The sequence below is a fragment of the Hakea prostrata genome, chromosome 3 (assembly GCF_041222555.1).
Source record: "Hakea prostrata isolate BN-2017 chromosome 3, UWA_Hpros_2, whole genome shotgun sequence".
Taxonomy (NCBI): Eukaryota; Viridiplantae; Streptophyta; class Magnoliopsida; order Proteales; family Proteaceae; genus Hakea; species Hakea prostrata.
The window spans coordinates 30,204,904-30,218,867 of NC_142602.1; the positions used below are offsets into that span (position 1 = coordinate 30,204,904).

Consider the following 13,964-nt stretch of genomic DNA (forward strand, 5'->3'; position numbering starts at 1 on the left):
TGATCTACTTAGATTAAAGATACTAATAAAATATTATGATCTGATTCTAAGATTTTCCACACTCATCATCTTCAGTAGCTCCACTTGTAACCTCGAATGATATAGTTGCTGCATCCTGAGTATGTACCTGACCCTTGTTAGCTATAATCTCATTTGCACCAGCCTCAGTTATAATAGGTCCTCTCTCCAAGCTGATCCAATGATGGCTCACTTCTCTCCCTCACTTAATCCAGAATAGGGTCTTTGTCATCTGAGTTCACCTGGAAAACATTGATGAGATTGATGGTATCCCTATGTCCGTTACCTTTTATGCCCATACATATGTGCTGCATCTTTAACCTCAAATTGTAATGGACATACACTAGGTAGTTAAGGTGTTGCGAACCTAATATATTTCTTCTTTTCGAATGGATTAAGGAAAAGAGGCTCCAGTTCCTTTTGCATACAGATGCAAAACATCTCTGGGCTAGGACCTTGATTAGCACTCACCTCAAGTTCTCTGTTGTTCCCCCATAGAAAATGCATTGTTCAGTTGCATTGTTACAAAAAGATTAAATAATTAGATTTATCATGTCATCAGATCTTTATCACTTGGTCCATCATCTTCACCATTTCCCAAATTGTCTCTAGAAGTCATAAGATGCAATGGTAGCCTATGCTTGTCTACCTCCCTGAGTGCCCCTCTCCATTCAGACCACTCCTCAGATGCAAATCCAAGTCTAGATTTCTTACTCTCAAAGCTCTTTAAAGCAATATGGTTAGTGGTGAATCTGGTAAACCCTGGTCGAACTTGGTCTCCCCACATTTCTCCCTCAACAAATTCATAGCATAACCATGATCTTAAACAAAGTTTGTCATCTGCGTTGCCTTATCATCCCTACAAAATCCTGATCTTGCCAATGTCCTTCAGCACAACATCAATGCAACATGCAGCACATGGTGTCAAAAAATGTTGTATTTCTTATTCCCCATCTCTTTTCCACAACCTTCTTGAAGTTAAACCATAACTCTCCTAGAATGGCCTCATCTCAGCAATATAGTCATCAACCCTAGCCTTCTGTTGTGGCAAATATACCTTAATGATCTTATAAGGTGTGTTTCCATTATGACCTGGGACACCCTCAACAATGGTGTCATCATAGTTTGATACTGGGGCCCTGTGCAATGTTTGTTTGGTTGGTGTTGTAGAACATCCACTTTCCAATTGACTCCTTAACCATCCGCTCTAATTTTCTTCCAAGCCCACTTGATTTTGGGCTGCTTTGCCCTTTTTTCCTATACACTTGCAGATCCTACTGTACCACAGAATCAACTTGTGAAGGAACATCTAGTTGTGGAGCTCTCTGACTCTTTGTGTTCTAAGGGTTTGGGTAGCCATGAAACATCACCTGACCTAGATGCTCCTGCTTCTCCAACTCTACAGGTATCAGCTCCTTCGCTATCTCTGCCCCTCTCTTGCTCCCCAGACAATGATGTGCTACTCCTTGCCGTTACCTTGCGCAAATTCCTAGCGTATGGTATTGTCTCTATGTCACCAAGCATAAATATGGGTTCATCATCACCATCACTCCATTTTAAAGGCCTCAATGCCTCCTGTAGTGCATTCTCGCTCTCTCTGATGTAAACAAGCCTGCCCCCTGGCTGAACCAGCAATTTGGGCCCTAGATCAAAGCCCATTGGCTCACCAAGTGGGCTAGCTAAACCCAACCATGGGTAGTTTGGTCATTTCCCCACTTCTTTTGGTTACTAATTTGGTCAAGTATATTTTTTTAATATTTTGGTTACTAATTCTTGGGAGTTATTTAAAAGAACCTAAAATTGAGGTTACATGTCTCGTTTTCTTTGCCTTCCTCTTGGTCCCTCCCTTTATATACTTTTTGGCAACCCAGGCTTCATTAATGGCATCCACTTGACATAAAACCACATCTCTTTAAGTGCCAGTTAGATGTGTTTGAGTCTAGTGGACCCACCTCCTATAAACCTCTGGTGATACTAGTTGCATTCTTATGTAGCCATGAAATGTCACATCTAATAGACTTCCTTGCTAGCTTCTAACTTTGCTTCTTCTGCCTCTATGCATTCCCACTTCCATGCCCCTTATGATTTGTCATCCCCCTACCTATGCGAACTCCCCTTCCCTTCCAATGTGAATATCGTCGTTCATGATCTAACATTATCATTGTTGCATACATAAAACGGTTTTATAACTCATAGGTCACTGAAGAACATCAATATAATTTATTTAGACAAATAAATCAAGGTTCTAGCTATCTAATGTTTTTTCCCGGCCCAATATTTCTGTCTTATACAAACCCATTTTTTTCAAAAATAAAATTAGTTTTCCATAACAAATCTATCTACGACATGAAATGTTAAACACTTGACAAACATGTAGAAAGGCCTTTTATATTTTCTTCAATTTTGAAAAATAACTCTGGTATTTTCCCTTATTGTCCCCTATTCTTTTTTATAATTTTTATATTAGTGTTCTAATTTTGGAAAAATAAAATGCATAATTATGTGGTGGAAAAGTATTTCAACTCCATGGGACGTAGATCAGCCCATAGGATTCAATATATATTTATTTCATGTCCAAAAAATACATCTACCACATATTTTTTATGTGAGAAAATGCATATCTTAAACTAAAAGGATAAAAAAGTTATATGCAAAAATAATTGAGAATGTGAATTTTGTTGTTCGACCCATGGTGTTCAACGTATATTAATCTCATTATCATTAACAAGTTTTGAACATCATTTTCGAAAAATAATAGTCTAGAGAAAAATGGGTTATTGCAAACTGATAAAAATGATTTATTAGAAATCACACTCTGAGAATCAAACCCGATGTGAGATTGAAGAAGAAAGTAAGGAAGAAGAAGAAAAAGAAAAAGCTTGGGCATGTATGTTGGCTCTTAGTTAGGAAAACTTTTTCTAAACTGAGCTACAGTAGAAAAAGAAAATTACATATTGCATAGAATATCCCAAAATCTACTAAAAATGAACTACCTTAGGGAATTACTTGTAAACCAAGTAATAAGAAAACCAAGAAGTAACCAAAATAAAAAGTGAATAAAATAGGAAGCAACAAAAATAAAAACCTAATCTAAAATAGATTTAACACTTCCCCAAGTTGCAGTATACATATCAAAACATATCAAAGGCTTCAACTTGGAATAACAAGAACATATCGAGAAAGTTTAGTACACTTGAGCATATGTAGCAATAATAGATGCCAATAAACACCAAAAGTACTTCACCCAGGAGATAATCAACAACTTAAATAGACAATCTTTCATGTCAAACGAACCTTTCATCAATGAGAATAATAGATGGTGATGAAGATTAACCATATTCATAAGTATAACAGCAACAATAAACATCGAGGTCAATATCCAAGTAATGCTAGTAGTAAGGAGGGATCTCCACACTAGAAGATAAAAAAGGAGCCAAAAGTCACATGTAAGCTTTTCGCAAAAAGGCAAGTAATAGATAAAAGTATTGGTAGGTAAAAGGTAGTATGGATTACTACAAATCACGTACATAGACAAAAGATAGTATGCATTATTACAAATCAAGTAAGTAGACAAAAAGTAAGTGTAAGTTACTAGGACTAGGCAGGTAAGTAAAGGTAATATGGGTGTTGATGTAGAATATCATCTTAAGAGGATAAAGATATTCACTAATAAAATTCTTTAACAAATCTTGAGTAGATGTAGAATAAGTCTCCAATCTCCCTGTCAAGTGTAGCATTACACGTGCACAAGACAAATTAATAACAAAAAATAGCACTGCAATCAAATTTTTGTATGGGAAATGAATGTCAAATCTGTAAATATCACAAAACTGAAATGGGAATGACATGAATATAATTAGGAGAGATTTCAAAAGCAACTATAAATCAAAGCCAAAGGGTAACTTGAAAGGAGAAAACACATTTAATGACAAGTTGGCAACAGGTAAATAATTTGGAAGGTATGATAATAATTAGAGATGAGATTCTTTGAAAAAGAAGTTGTCAAAGGATCTAACATGCAGCCCAAACAAAAGGGACATAAAAGGTGAAATAAGAGAAAGGACAGAGGTATTAATGTCAATCAGAAAACAAAATCAGGAAATAGAGCAGGAACAGAATCAGGAATAGAATATAATAGAATTAGAAAACAAACAAGGATTGAACCAAAAATTAAATAAGAAATTCAGTCAAGAACTGAAACCAAAACTAAAAAAAAGCTGAACCAAAAAACTGAACCCAATATTGAATCAAAAGCTGAACCAGTAACCGAACCAGTCATTTTCGTCAACAAACCCTCAACCCTGAAAATCGAGACAACACTGCAACTTCAACCTCCCTCATCTTCTTCCTCTCCTCCTCAACTTTTTTTTGCTTTTTTGATGATAAAGAGAAATTTGGATTAAGATTGTAAGTAGTAGCTACATCTAAGATGAGACATAGTGTCTTTAGAATTAGACCTTATGTTTCCTGTAGTCAAACTAAGTAACCAGTCCCTTGTAGTGTCTTGTTTTAGATTACAAACTTCTAGTTTCGATGTGATTGGTATCATCATTGCTAGTAAAGGAAAAAAGGTGGGTGATAGTTGTGGTATCGCCCTGCCTTTGGTGAGATGCTTACCAAGAGTTTGATCACACCAAATGTACCGTAGTTGTACATTGTGTTGATGAGCTTTTTGTATTATTGTCCAGATAATTTCAAATAAGTACTTCAAAAGTTGCCCCGATTGGGCCCTGCCTTGTTGTAGATCCCTAATGATTCCATTTTGGATCAGTCCTATGCTCCATTTGTCACCCTGTGGCTCAGTAGATATACCTACATTTGTTTGTGAAATCAAACATTTAAGGCAAGTTGTTGTTGAATTGACATCATTATTTGTTATTTCAGCTGAATGATTTTTATATAGATATTGGTCCCTTATCCAGCTATTTATTTTATTTAGAGTCTGAGTTTGGTTCAGATTTTTATTTTTAATTAGTTTATCATTCCTTTCTAGCCAGATAAAATAGCATGTAATTATAAAATTTGCAAAAAACCATTTTTTTTTGTATTTTTATCCATGTTACGGTCATGAAGGAAAGAAAAGCAAAGATTAAGGAGAGAATTTTTTCTTTTGAATTATGTTCGCAGCCCTAAGGGTCCCGCTGCCCATATTCTCTTTGTCCAATCACATGATATGAAAAGATGCCAATTCGATTCTTCGGAGTTGTTGCATAAGACGCATGTTTCACTTATTGTCATCCATTTGGAGAGAATCTTCTTTGTTGGTAGACCTGCATTTAACAGACGCCAAAAGAATATTTTAAATTTTGGATGCATTGGTAGCTTCCATAAAAATCTCCACCAATGGGCATAGTTGGGTGCTGGATCATGGCTGTTCATCTTAGTTAGTGCAATTCTTGCTAGTTTTGCAGTAAATTCACCAGTTGTTGATAAGAGTGACAACCATGAGTCCAAGTTTGGGGTGGATGAAATGAAAGAATTGACAAAGATGGAGGTGGAGGTATAAGGCTTGTGTGATTCTGTTGGATTACCTCCCTATTGCTTTGTTGTTCATAGACTTCTCTGACTGTTGCTTGCCTTTGCCCTATAAAGGGGTTGATATCCCCTACCATATGGTTTGTTGTTGAATCTACCCACGGGTCAAACCAGAAATATGTGTTATTCCCGTCCCCACTTTTCCTTTTTACCATTGATCGAAGCATTGGGATGATACTTGTAACGCTCTAACATATCCAAGATCCATTTTAGTGTTGAACCTTTGGGGTCGAAAATGGACGAGTTGGGGTAGTATTTTGCTTTGATGATTTCTCCCCAAAGAGAGTTAGGATTGTTGAGGAGCCTCCATCCTTGCTTGAGTAATAGGGCACTATTAATATGCTCCATACGCTTAAACCCTAGTCCTCCTTGCTGTTTGGGTTGACAACATCTTTCCCAAGAAATGAGAGTCAATTGTTTATTTTTTTTGGGCTTTCCCAACCAAAATCTTTGACATACTGTGTCCAATGTCCTGCATACAGTTTTGGGAAAACGAAAGCATTGCATTAGATATATGGGTTGTGATTTAAGTACAGATTTCATGTGTAGTTCCCTTGCCACAAATGAAAGATTCGATGCTTTCCATGTAGCCATCTTGTTTCCAATTCTGTTGAGCAGGAGTTGAAAGTTCTTTGTTTTTGCTCTAGCCTAGAAGAGTGTAGTTCCAGGGTAGGAAGCATTATTTTTCATCACCTCTTCAACTTTATCTTCATTTTCTTTTCTATTCTTTTCTTTTTTTCATTTTTTTGGTGTTTGTCCTTCAACCGATCAAGACAATCAACTCTCTCAAAAATCTCAAACCAACCAAGATTTCCAAATACACATCAGAAAGTACGATGAGGATCATTCTGCAACAAAAGCACCCTTTTCCCTCATTTTCTTCCTATTCAAAAAACTTGTCAAAAACTTCTATGAAGAATCAGACAGATTCACAATCTCCTATCCACAACCAAACCAAAATTTTTTTGTTTCCTTTTTCTTGCACACAGAACAAAGATGAAGCAAGAAAAAAGCAGATCTCACATAGATAGCTACGTAAAGCCTCTGATAAAAAGTGTTGAATAGAGAAGAAGAAGTGCGACAAGCAAAGAAACTTCTCAGATCTTGAATGCGAAGAACAATCTACAGATCGAGCAAAGAGCACTCAAAAAACTATAGATCTCTCAACAAGCCCAGATCAGATACGCAAATCACAAAAGAACTCAAAATCTCAAAATCAAAATGAAGCACAAACTTTTTTTGGCGGAGTTAGCAGGCATTGCCATGGTAAACCACAAATGGACAATAGAGAAAACTCATACAAACAGCTGCCTCAAACCAAAGCAAGAACTAAGATCAGATCGTCAAATCTTTTAAGAAAACTCCAATAGAAGCTCAGAAAACTGAAAAGGAAGTGATGAATTTTTATTTATTTATTTATTTTTAAATCTTCATGGGAACCCTGGTTCATTGAATGGTTTATCATCTTCATTAAATTGGGTTCCGTTCTTCAAACTGAAAACCTAAACAAGTCTTAAATCAGCAATGGATTATTGGTCAGATTTCATGTTAGAAATCACACTGAGAATCAAACCAGATGCAAGATTGAAAAAGAAAACAAGGAAGAAGAAGACGAAGGGAGAGAGCTCATGCATGTATGTTGGCTCTCCCCTAGTACTTTATTTATAATGTAAGACTTTATTTGTAATGTAAGACCCAATCTCAGTTAGGAAAACTTTCCTAAACTGAGTTGCAGGAAAGAGGAAAATTACATGTTGAATATGATCTCCCAAAATCTACAAAAAAGAAAACTATCTTAGGAAATTACTTGTCAACCAAGCAATAAGAAAATTAGGAAGTAACCAAAATAGAAAGTAGCAAAAATTAGAAACCTAATCTAAAATAGAAAGTGATATTTTAACACATTTCAATCCTATTGTTGGGAGATTCAATCTACATCAATCATGTGTTTGTCAGTATTGTTGTCAAATTTCCCCTTGATTTGGTAAGATCTAGCTCAAAATGGTGAAATTTCTTCCAAAATCATTTTGGCCTTTGGTTTCATCTAGGTGACCTCGAGATTTCTGAAATCTTGTGATATCTTGGCGAGATTTCATGAGATTCCAACTATTCTCTCAAACCTTCACTGGTACCAACTTGTAGGCATATTCCACTGCAATTGTATATCAATGAGAGTAGGGGAGCATGAGAAGAAAAGTAGGAAGAAGGAAGCGAAGATAGGGAAGAGACTAGGGTTCAAGAGGGACTGTTGGAGAGGATAATGTGCCTCATCTACTTATTTTCTGGTTAACTTATTTTAATGATTGCAAATTGCATAGATGTAGTATGTATAGTATAAACCCATGAGACCATAATACAAGAAATTCCTTGAAAGAACCCTTTCAACAAGTATTCCTGCAGACAATATCAGTGGACTCCCACTAAATGTAGAAGAGACGAGGATGTTGACATTAATGTGTGGAAAAATTGGGAAAGATAATCTAAAAGAATGACCATATTATGGCTGAGTTAGGCGTAGCCCTGCCACATGATAAGCTACAAGAGATACATGTGAGGTGGCATGGCTATGTTCAATAGAGGACTTGGGATGCTTATGCTCAAACGAGTGATTTCATTTATATTGAAGGACTAATAGAGCCTGGGGCAGGACTAAATAAATTCTTTGACTGCAGTTTTATTTACTCAACTGACATATAGTAACTTTTTCACTACTGAGTGTTGACAATAACTGGCAAATGGTGATGGACAGGACATTTCACAATCTGCTGCATACCTTTGCATTCCCTAATCAATGACAAGTTCGCATAGATATGCTTGTATCATGTAATCTTCATTGCCATCTTACAAATATTTCTTCATTGCAGCGTCTAGAATTCCTTGGGGATTCGGTGTTAGATTACCTCATCACCAAATACTTTTATGAGGAATATCCCAATATATTCCCAGGACTGCTAACTGACCTGAGGTCTGCTAGTGTAAATAATGAATGCTATGCACGTGCAGTGCTCAAGGCTGGATTGTACAAATATGTTCTCCATGCATCGTCACTGCTTCAAAATCAGATCACATCTGCAGTCAACAATTTTGAGCACTCATCTTCGGGTTCAACTTTCGGCTGGGATTCGGAGACAGACCTTCCAAAGGCAAGATAATTCATTTCTGTATATCATTCCTCAAACTGCATAGAATCACTCTAGATTTGCCAACACCCCCCCCCCCCCAAAAAAAAAAAAAAAAAAAAAAAAAAAAAAACCACTGTAGATGCATATCATGGATTTTTGTATATGTTTTCAGATCTGTACTCTGAGTGTGTTTCTTTGTTCTACTTCTCCAATCTCCTACTGGTTTGCCAACTTGGTGTAACCCAGTCAGGATCCTCTGTTAAATAGAACCAGCTAATAAATGGGCTATCAGAGGGTTAGGATTTTATTTATGACTTGGGTTTGGGTTGTGTTATGATTGCTAAGTTAAGGGTTTCATATGGGATGATTTGGAGAGGAACTTTTCGCTAAGTTTAGGTTAACAAACTTAAATGGGAATGATGTTAGGGTTTTAACATACCTTAAGATGGGGCTGGTGGATTGAGACAAGGTTTTAACAAACCCTAAGGGATAGGAAGTTTGGAGCAAAAATAATTCTACTTGGGATGGGATGGGTAAGGGTTTAACAATTAGGGAAATGGGTTCAAGAATCTTGATCTTGCCTCCTTTCTTTATTCTTTCTTTCTTTCTTGTTTTCTTTCTTCTTCTTCTTTTTTTTTTTTTTTCGTTGAGAAAATTGCACATACACCCCCCTCTATTTGCAAACAATTATGTTTACACCCCTTAGTATCTATTCTCTTACATTTATACCCTTTGTGTTTTGAATTATATAAGAGCCCTGCCCTTATTTTTAGAATAAATGGGTTACATGATGAGTCAGCATGTATAAGTATTATCAAAGTTCCCAATATTATCCTTCTTTAATTCAAACCCAAAAAGAAAGGCATATTCTAGCCATAGAACTTTAGAGTTTTTCATATTCATACATGACATCTTAACTCCTTGATATAGCAGATTTTTCTAAGCAGTTTCCTAAAAAGAAGTCGATTTACCCTAAAAATTGACTGATTCTTACTCACATTTTTTATTTTTCTAAAACTTAGATTAAGGTTCAACCTAGGTAAATATGTCTTTTTAATGATTAAAACTAATGGTGTTAGGCACAAGGGGACATTTGTAATAGAATAAATTCCAGGGGTGTAAACATAAGTTTTTTCAAAGTAAATGTAATTTGCTCTTTTTCTTTTCTTTCTTCTTTTCTTTCTTTCCTTCCTTTCTTTCTTCTCTAAGGCTCCCGCAAGATCAAGAAAGGGCAAGAAGAATGGGGGAAATGGAAACAAGGGGCTGGGGAGGGTTGCCGCAGGTTTGGGATGGGTGGGAAAGGTTTCTTGGGGATGCCACAAGGCAAGGGAGGGGCGGTCTGTGATGGAAGGGGAAGGGGTGGAGAGGTCCTCCAGTGGAGGGGGGGTAGGGAAGTCTTTGCGTGGACTAGGGAAGGAGGAGAGGGGCTGGGATGCACTTACTGGTTAGGACTTAGAGGCAGAGGTGATCCTAAGAGCAATGCTGGAATTTCAGAAAACTACTCAGCCTAGGTCATGTGGTAGCTTCCCACGACTCTATGCCTTCAATTTGTATTAATCTTCAACTGAATTTTTCACAAGGTGGCGAGGGGCTATAAATAGCCTTACAATAAAGAAAGTAGACCTGGACTCCATCTTGAAAACGCAATTCAACTCAACTACTTGTAACCATAAAAAGATCTTCAAAACACCTATAAATTATTAACTAATTGCCAACTAGGACCACAATATTAACAAAATAAAATACTAATTATGTAGAAGGAATCTTGCAAATAGATCCAACTAAGACTCCCAATTATCTTGACCATGACATAAACAATTAAAATCTTGCAAATATATCCAACTAAGATTCCCAATTATCTTGACCATGCCATAAACAATTAAAGAAAATAAATAACTCTTGACTCCTTATGGGGCAGGGAATCTAACTGTACTTAGGACACCTCAGGGGGCATGAAAAATTGCCAAGTAATTCTTAGGTCATTCACCCAGCCTTGGTTGCTACAATCCAAGGAGGCTGTTTTAGGCCCAATTTATGGGATGACAGGAGGGGGAGTGGGGAAGGCTGCTGCGAGGTAACAGCAGCAAAGGGGAATGGGAATAGGGTTGCACAGGGGCGTGGGGAGGGGCTGGGGCTGAAGATGAAGGGTGGGGGGATCCTTGCTTGGGTAGGGAAGAGGAGGGGGAAGGGAGCTGGGGTGTTTTCTTACTTTGTGGAGGCTTTTGTGGTTAATGGTTGCTGGAATTTGAGAATGGTTGTTGATTGTCGAGGAAGAATGCTTCAAAATCCGCCATGGCCCTCCCAAGGAGAACCACGACCCAGTTTCTCACAAACACCTTAATTTTATTCAATCAGACTTAAAGAATTGGTTTTAGTTTATAGCCTACTAAAATGAACTAGACACTAAGTGGGATTCCTTTACAAATTAGGATCCCATCACATAATCTTGTCCATTGAAATAAAATCTAAACATCCAAAGGTCCCTAATGGATACATGCTGAAAAAAAGAATTAATTATCTTAAACTCTAATAAGCACATGCTTAAATTCTGTTTTAATTAAAACTCTAATTGCCACATGCTAGAATTTAGAAGAACTAAGGACTCTAACTAACTCAACTACCAAGTTAAAAGAAGACTCTTTAACCAAAATGGATTCTATAATGAAACTGGAATTATTCCAGCAAACAAATAGGGCAGAAAGTGTCCAAAATCCCCCTCCAAGGGGGTTTGGCCAGCCTAGGGAGGTTTCTTAGAGCCATGCTAATGGGAGCCACTTAGGGTTTCAGCCAGGGGTCTGAATCATGTTCACATCAGCAATCTATATAAACATGGCTCTTTAAGCTCCTTGTAGAGAATAGTATTGTTCACATCAAGTTGTTGGAGGTCCCATCATTGGTTAACTGTATAGGAGATAATTACCCTTAAAAATGTTCATCTTATCAATTGTGCAGATGTTTCCTGATAGTTGATCCCATGAGTGTGGGTTAAACCTCTTGCTACCAACCTAACCATGTATCTTTCCTCTGATCCAACAACCATCTGGTTGACCGAATAATTCTAATGTCAGATTACTAATGTAAAATAAAATTAGTAGAGAAATTGTGAAGATGTAATATGGAGGAAAGAGATACAGGATTGCAGTTATGATGTCTTTCCCAGTAACAAGAGAAAGGGAGCCATCTGCCACATGAACTTTACTGATATTATGAGGCTGAAAATTCTTCTTGTAAAATCAGTCAATTCTGCTTCTTGTTATAGAGACCCTATGTTTCAAGATGCTAATCTAGTCCTATGCTTTCTGACTTGCATGCCCACGCACACTAGTCCATAGTGCAAGAATCATTGACTATTTGTCACTGCAACCTGGTCTCATGACTTTGTGTCATTTACAGTGATGCCCTTGCTAACCCTTGCTTACTATTTACTATAACCAGGTCAAAATATATTATTCTAGGGGACTCTCTGGCATAAGGTGATGAGATTATATGATCCATGCAACAAGGTTTTGGCTAATGCTTTTTTGTTGTTGTCTGCTGACAGATCAGTATATGCACATGTTATTTCAGCTCAGGTTGTTTTCAGGTTGGCAGAGAGCCTCAACACAAGCCCAACCAAATGGGCGCCGCTTCTAAACCCATTCCATATTGTTACTCAATTTCATTGGCTGCACTTTTTTCCTTGTGTATGCTTCAAATGCAATTTTTTGTTATCTTGTTCTCTGAGTATAACCAAGATGTCTCCATATAATCCATGCAGGTGCTTGGAGATATAATGGAATCTATAGCTGGCGCAATTCTTGTTGATACTGGATATAATAACAGTGTTGTCTGGGAGAAAATACGACCTTTTCTAGAACCTATGGTGACACCAAATACTGTAAAACTCCATCCTGTGAGAGAACTGGATGAGCTATGCAGTAGAAGACATTATCTAATTAGAAAGACTCCACTGTTTAAGGAAGGTGTGGTTTCTGTTACAATTGAAGTTGAAGCAGAAGGCACTACTTATCAGGAAACAAAATATGGGGCAAATAAGAAGGTTGCTAAGAAACTAGCTTCCAAATCTTTACTGGAGTCCTTGAAGGCAAGTATTCCCAGTCTCTGAATTGCACAACAAAATCAGTTTCATCTCAAAAAGTCATGATGGTTAGACTTTCCTACATTTCCATCTCCACTAAATGAACACAGGCAAAATCTCCTCTCTACTCAGCAGTTGTGAATCAGTGTTTCCAGGAAATGATGGTTACTGTTTAGTTACTATCTTTTCAAAGCTCGACCTCCATTTGTTTCCAGGTAAAAACCACGTAAAAGGAATAAATTCAAGTAAATTTTGAAATTTCTTTTTCTGGTTTTTACCTGTAAACAACAAGCAGAGTTCTGAGATACTGAAATATGATGTAAGCACATTGTCTTTCCCAAAAGGAAGTGCATTGTTGACAATTCTTCCTTTGCTTTTCTACAAAATTATGGAAATGTGATTGCATTTTGTCTGTTTATCATTTCTTTTGGAATGACATTTGAAACAAGAACAGTTCTGATTTCAGAAATATGTATGATACTTCAGGTAGTGAATTCAGTTTTCCATTTGCAATAATAGTAAGTTTCCATTCTGGTATTAGACTAGAAGTGAAAAATCACACCAGCTGGTCATGTGGTAGGGTGGTTCCTATGCCTAGACACAAACACGCCCGTTCCCTTTTACTTGTACTTGATAAGCTGGAAATCATATCAAAGCACTCTCATTATCTGGCCTGCGTTTGCAGGTTCTAGAGAACCAGGCAGCAGGCAGCATTCTCTGGTCCCAAAGCTCCTATGTTATTCACTTTCCATCTTCTCTAAACATCCCATATGCTCCTATGCAAAATATTCTAGGTGTAGCAATCTAAATCCCAGATTCTAGTGGCATAATCAGTTGAAGATTTGATATTACTTGAAAGTTGAGCTCGTATATTGAAGCACAGATGTTTAGAACCTGTTCAAACCCCAACCAGACCAAGCAGATATATGTATATATATAATTTTTTTATCATGAAAATATTAACTATTCAAAAAGGGTGGGTTTTGGTGCAATCATCAGTTGACACAGTTCTCATTTGATGTCAAGGTATCTGTGAAAGTCTTCAACATTAGGTTTTTCTTTTTCCTTTTTTTTTTTTTTTTTTAATATTAAATATTTAAGAAAAGACAAATTAAATATAAACTCCATGTGTTTGGAAGCAATTATATTTATTATTTTTGAAAAGAAAATTTAATTACAAATGTTCTTTTACCGCATCATTAGAGCTATTA

The 13,964-nt window shown here is 36.8% G+C and overlaps 1 protein-coding gene across 1 annotated transcript in view; it reads left to right on the forward strand.

Annotated features, from left to right (window-relative positions):
* The window catches only part of LOC149022047 (endoribonuclease Dicer homolog 2-like), a 57,207-nt gene extending 43,624 nt beyond the window's left edge, over window positions 1-13,583 (forward strand). Inside the window, exons 21-22 of the mRNA XM_089150239.1 lie at window positions 8,418-8,696; window positions 12,433-13,583. Of these exons, the coding sequence (XP_089006365.1) occupies window positions 8,418-8,696; window positions 12,433-12,780 (627 nt within the window). The 3' untranslated portion in view covers window positions 12,781-13,583. The remainder of the gene's footprint in view (window positions 1-8,417; window positions 8,697-12,432) is intronic.
* Window positions 13,584-13,964: the final 381 nt, after the last annotated feature.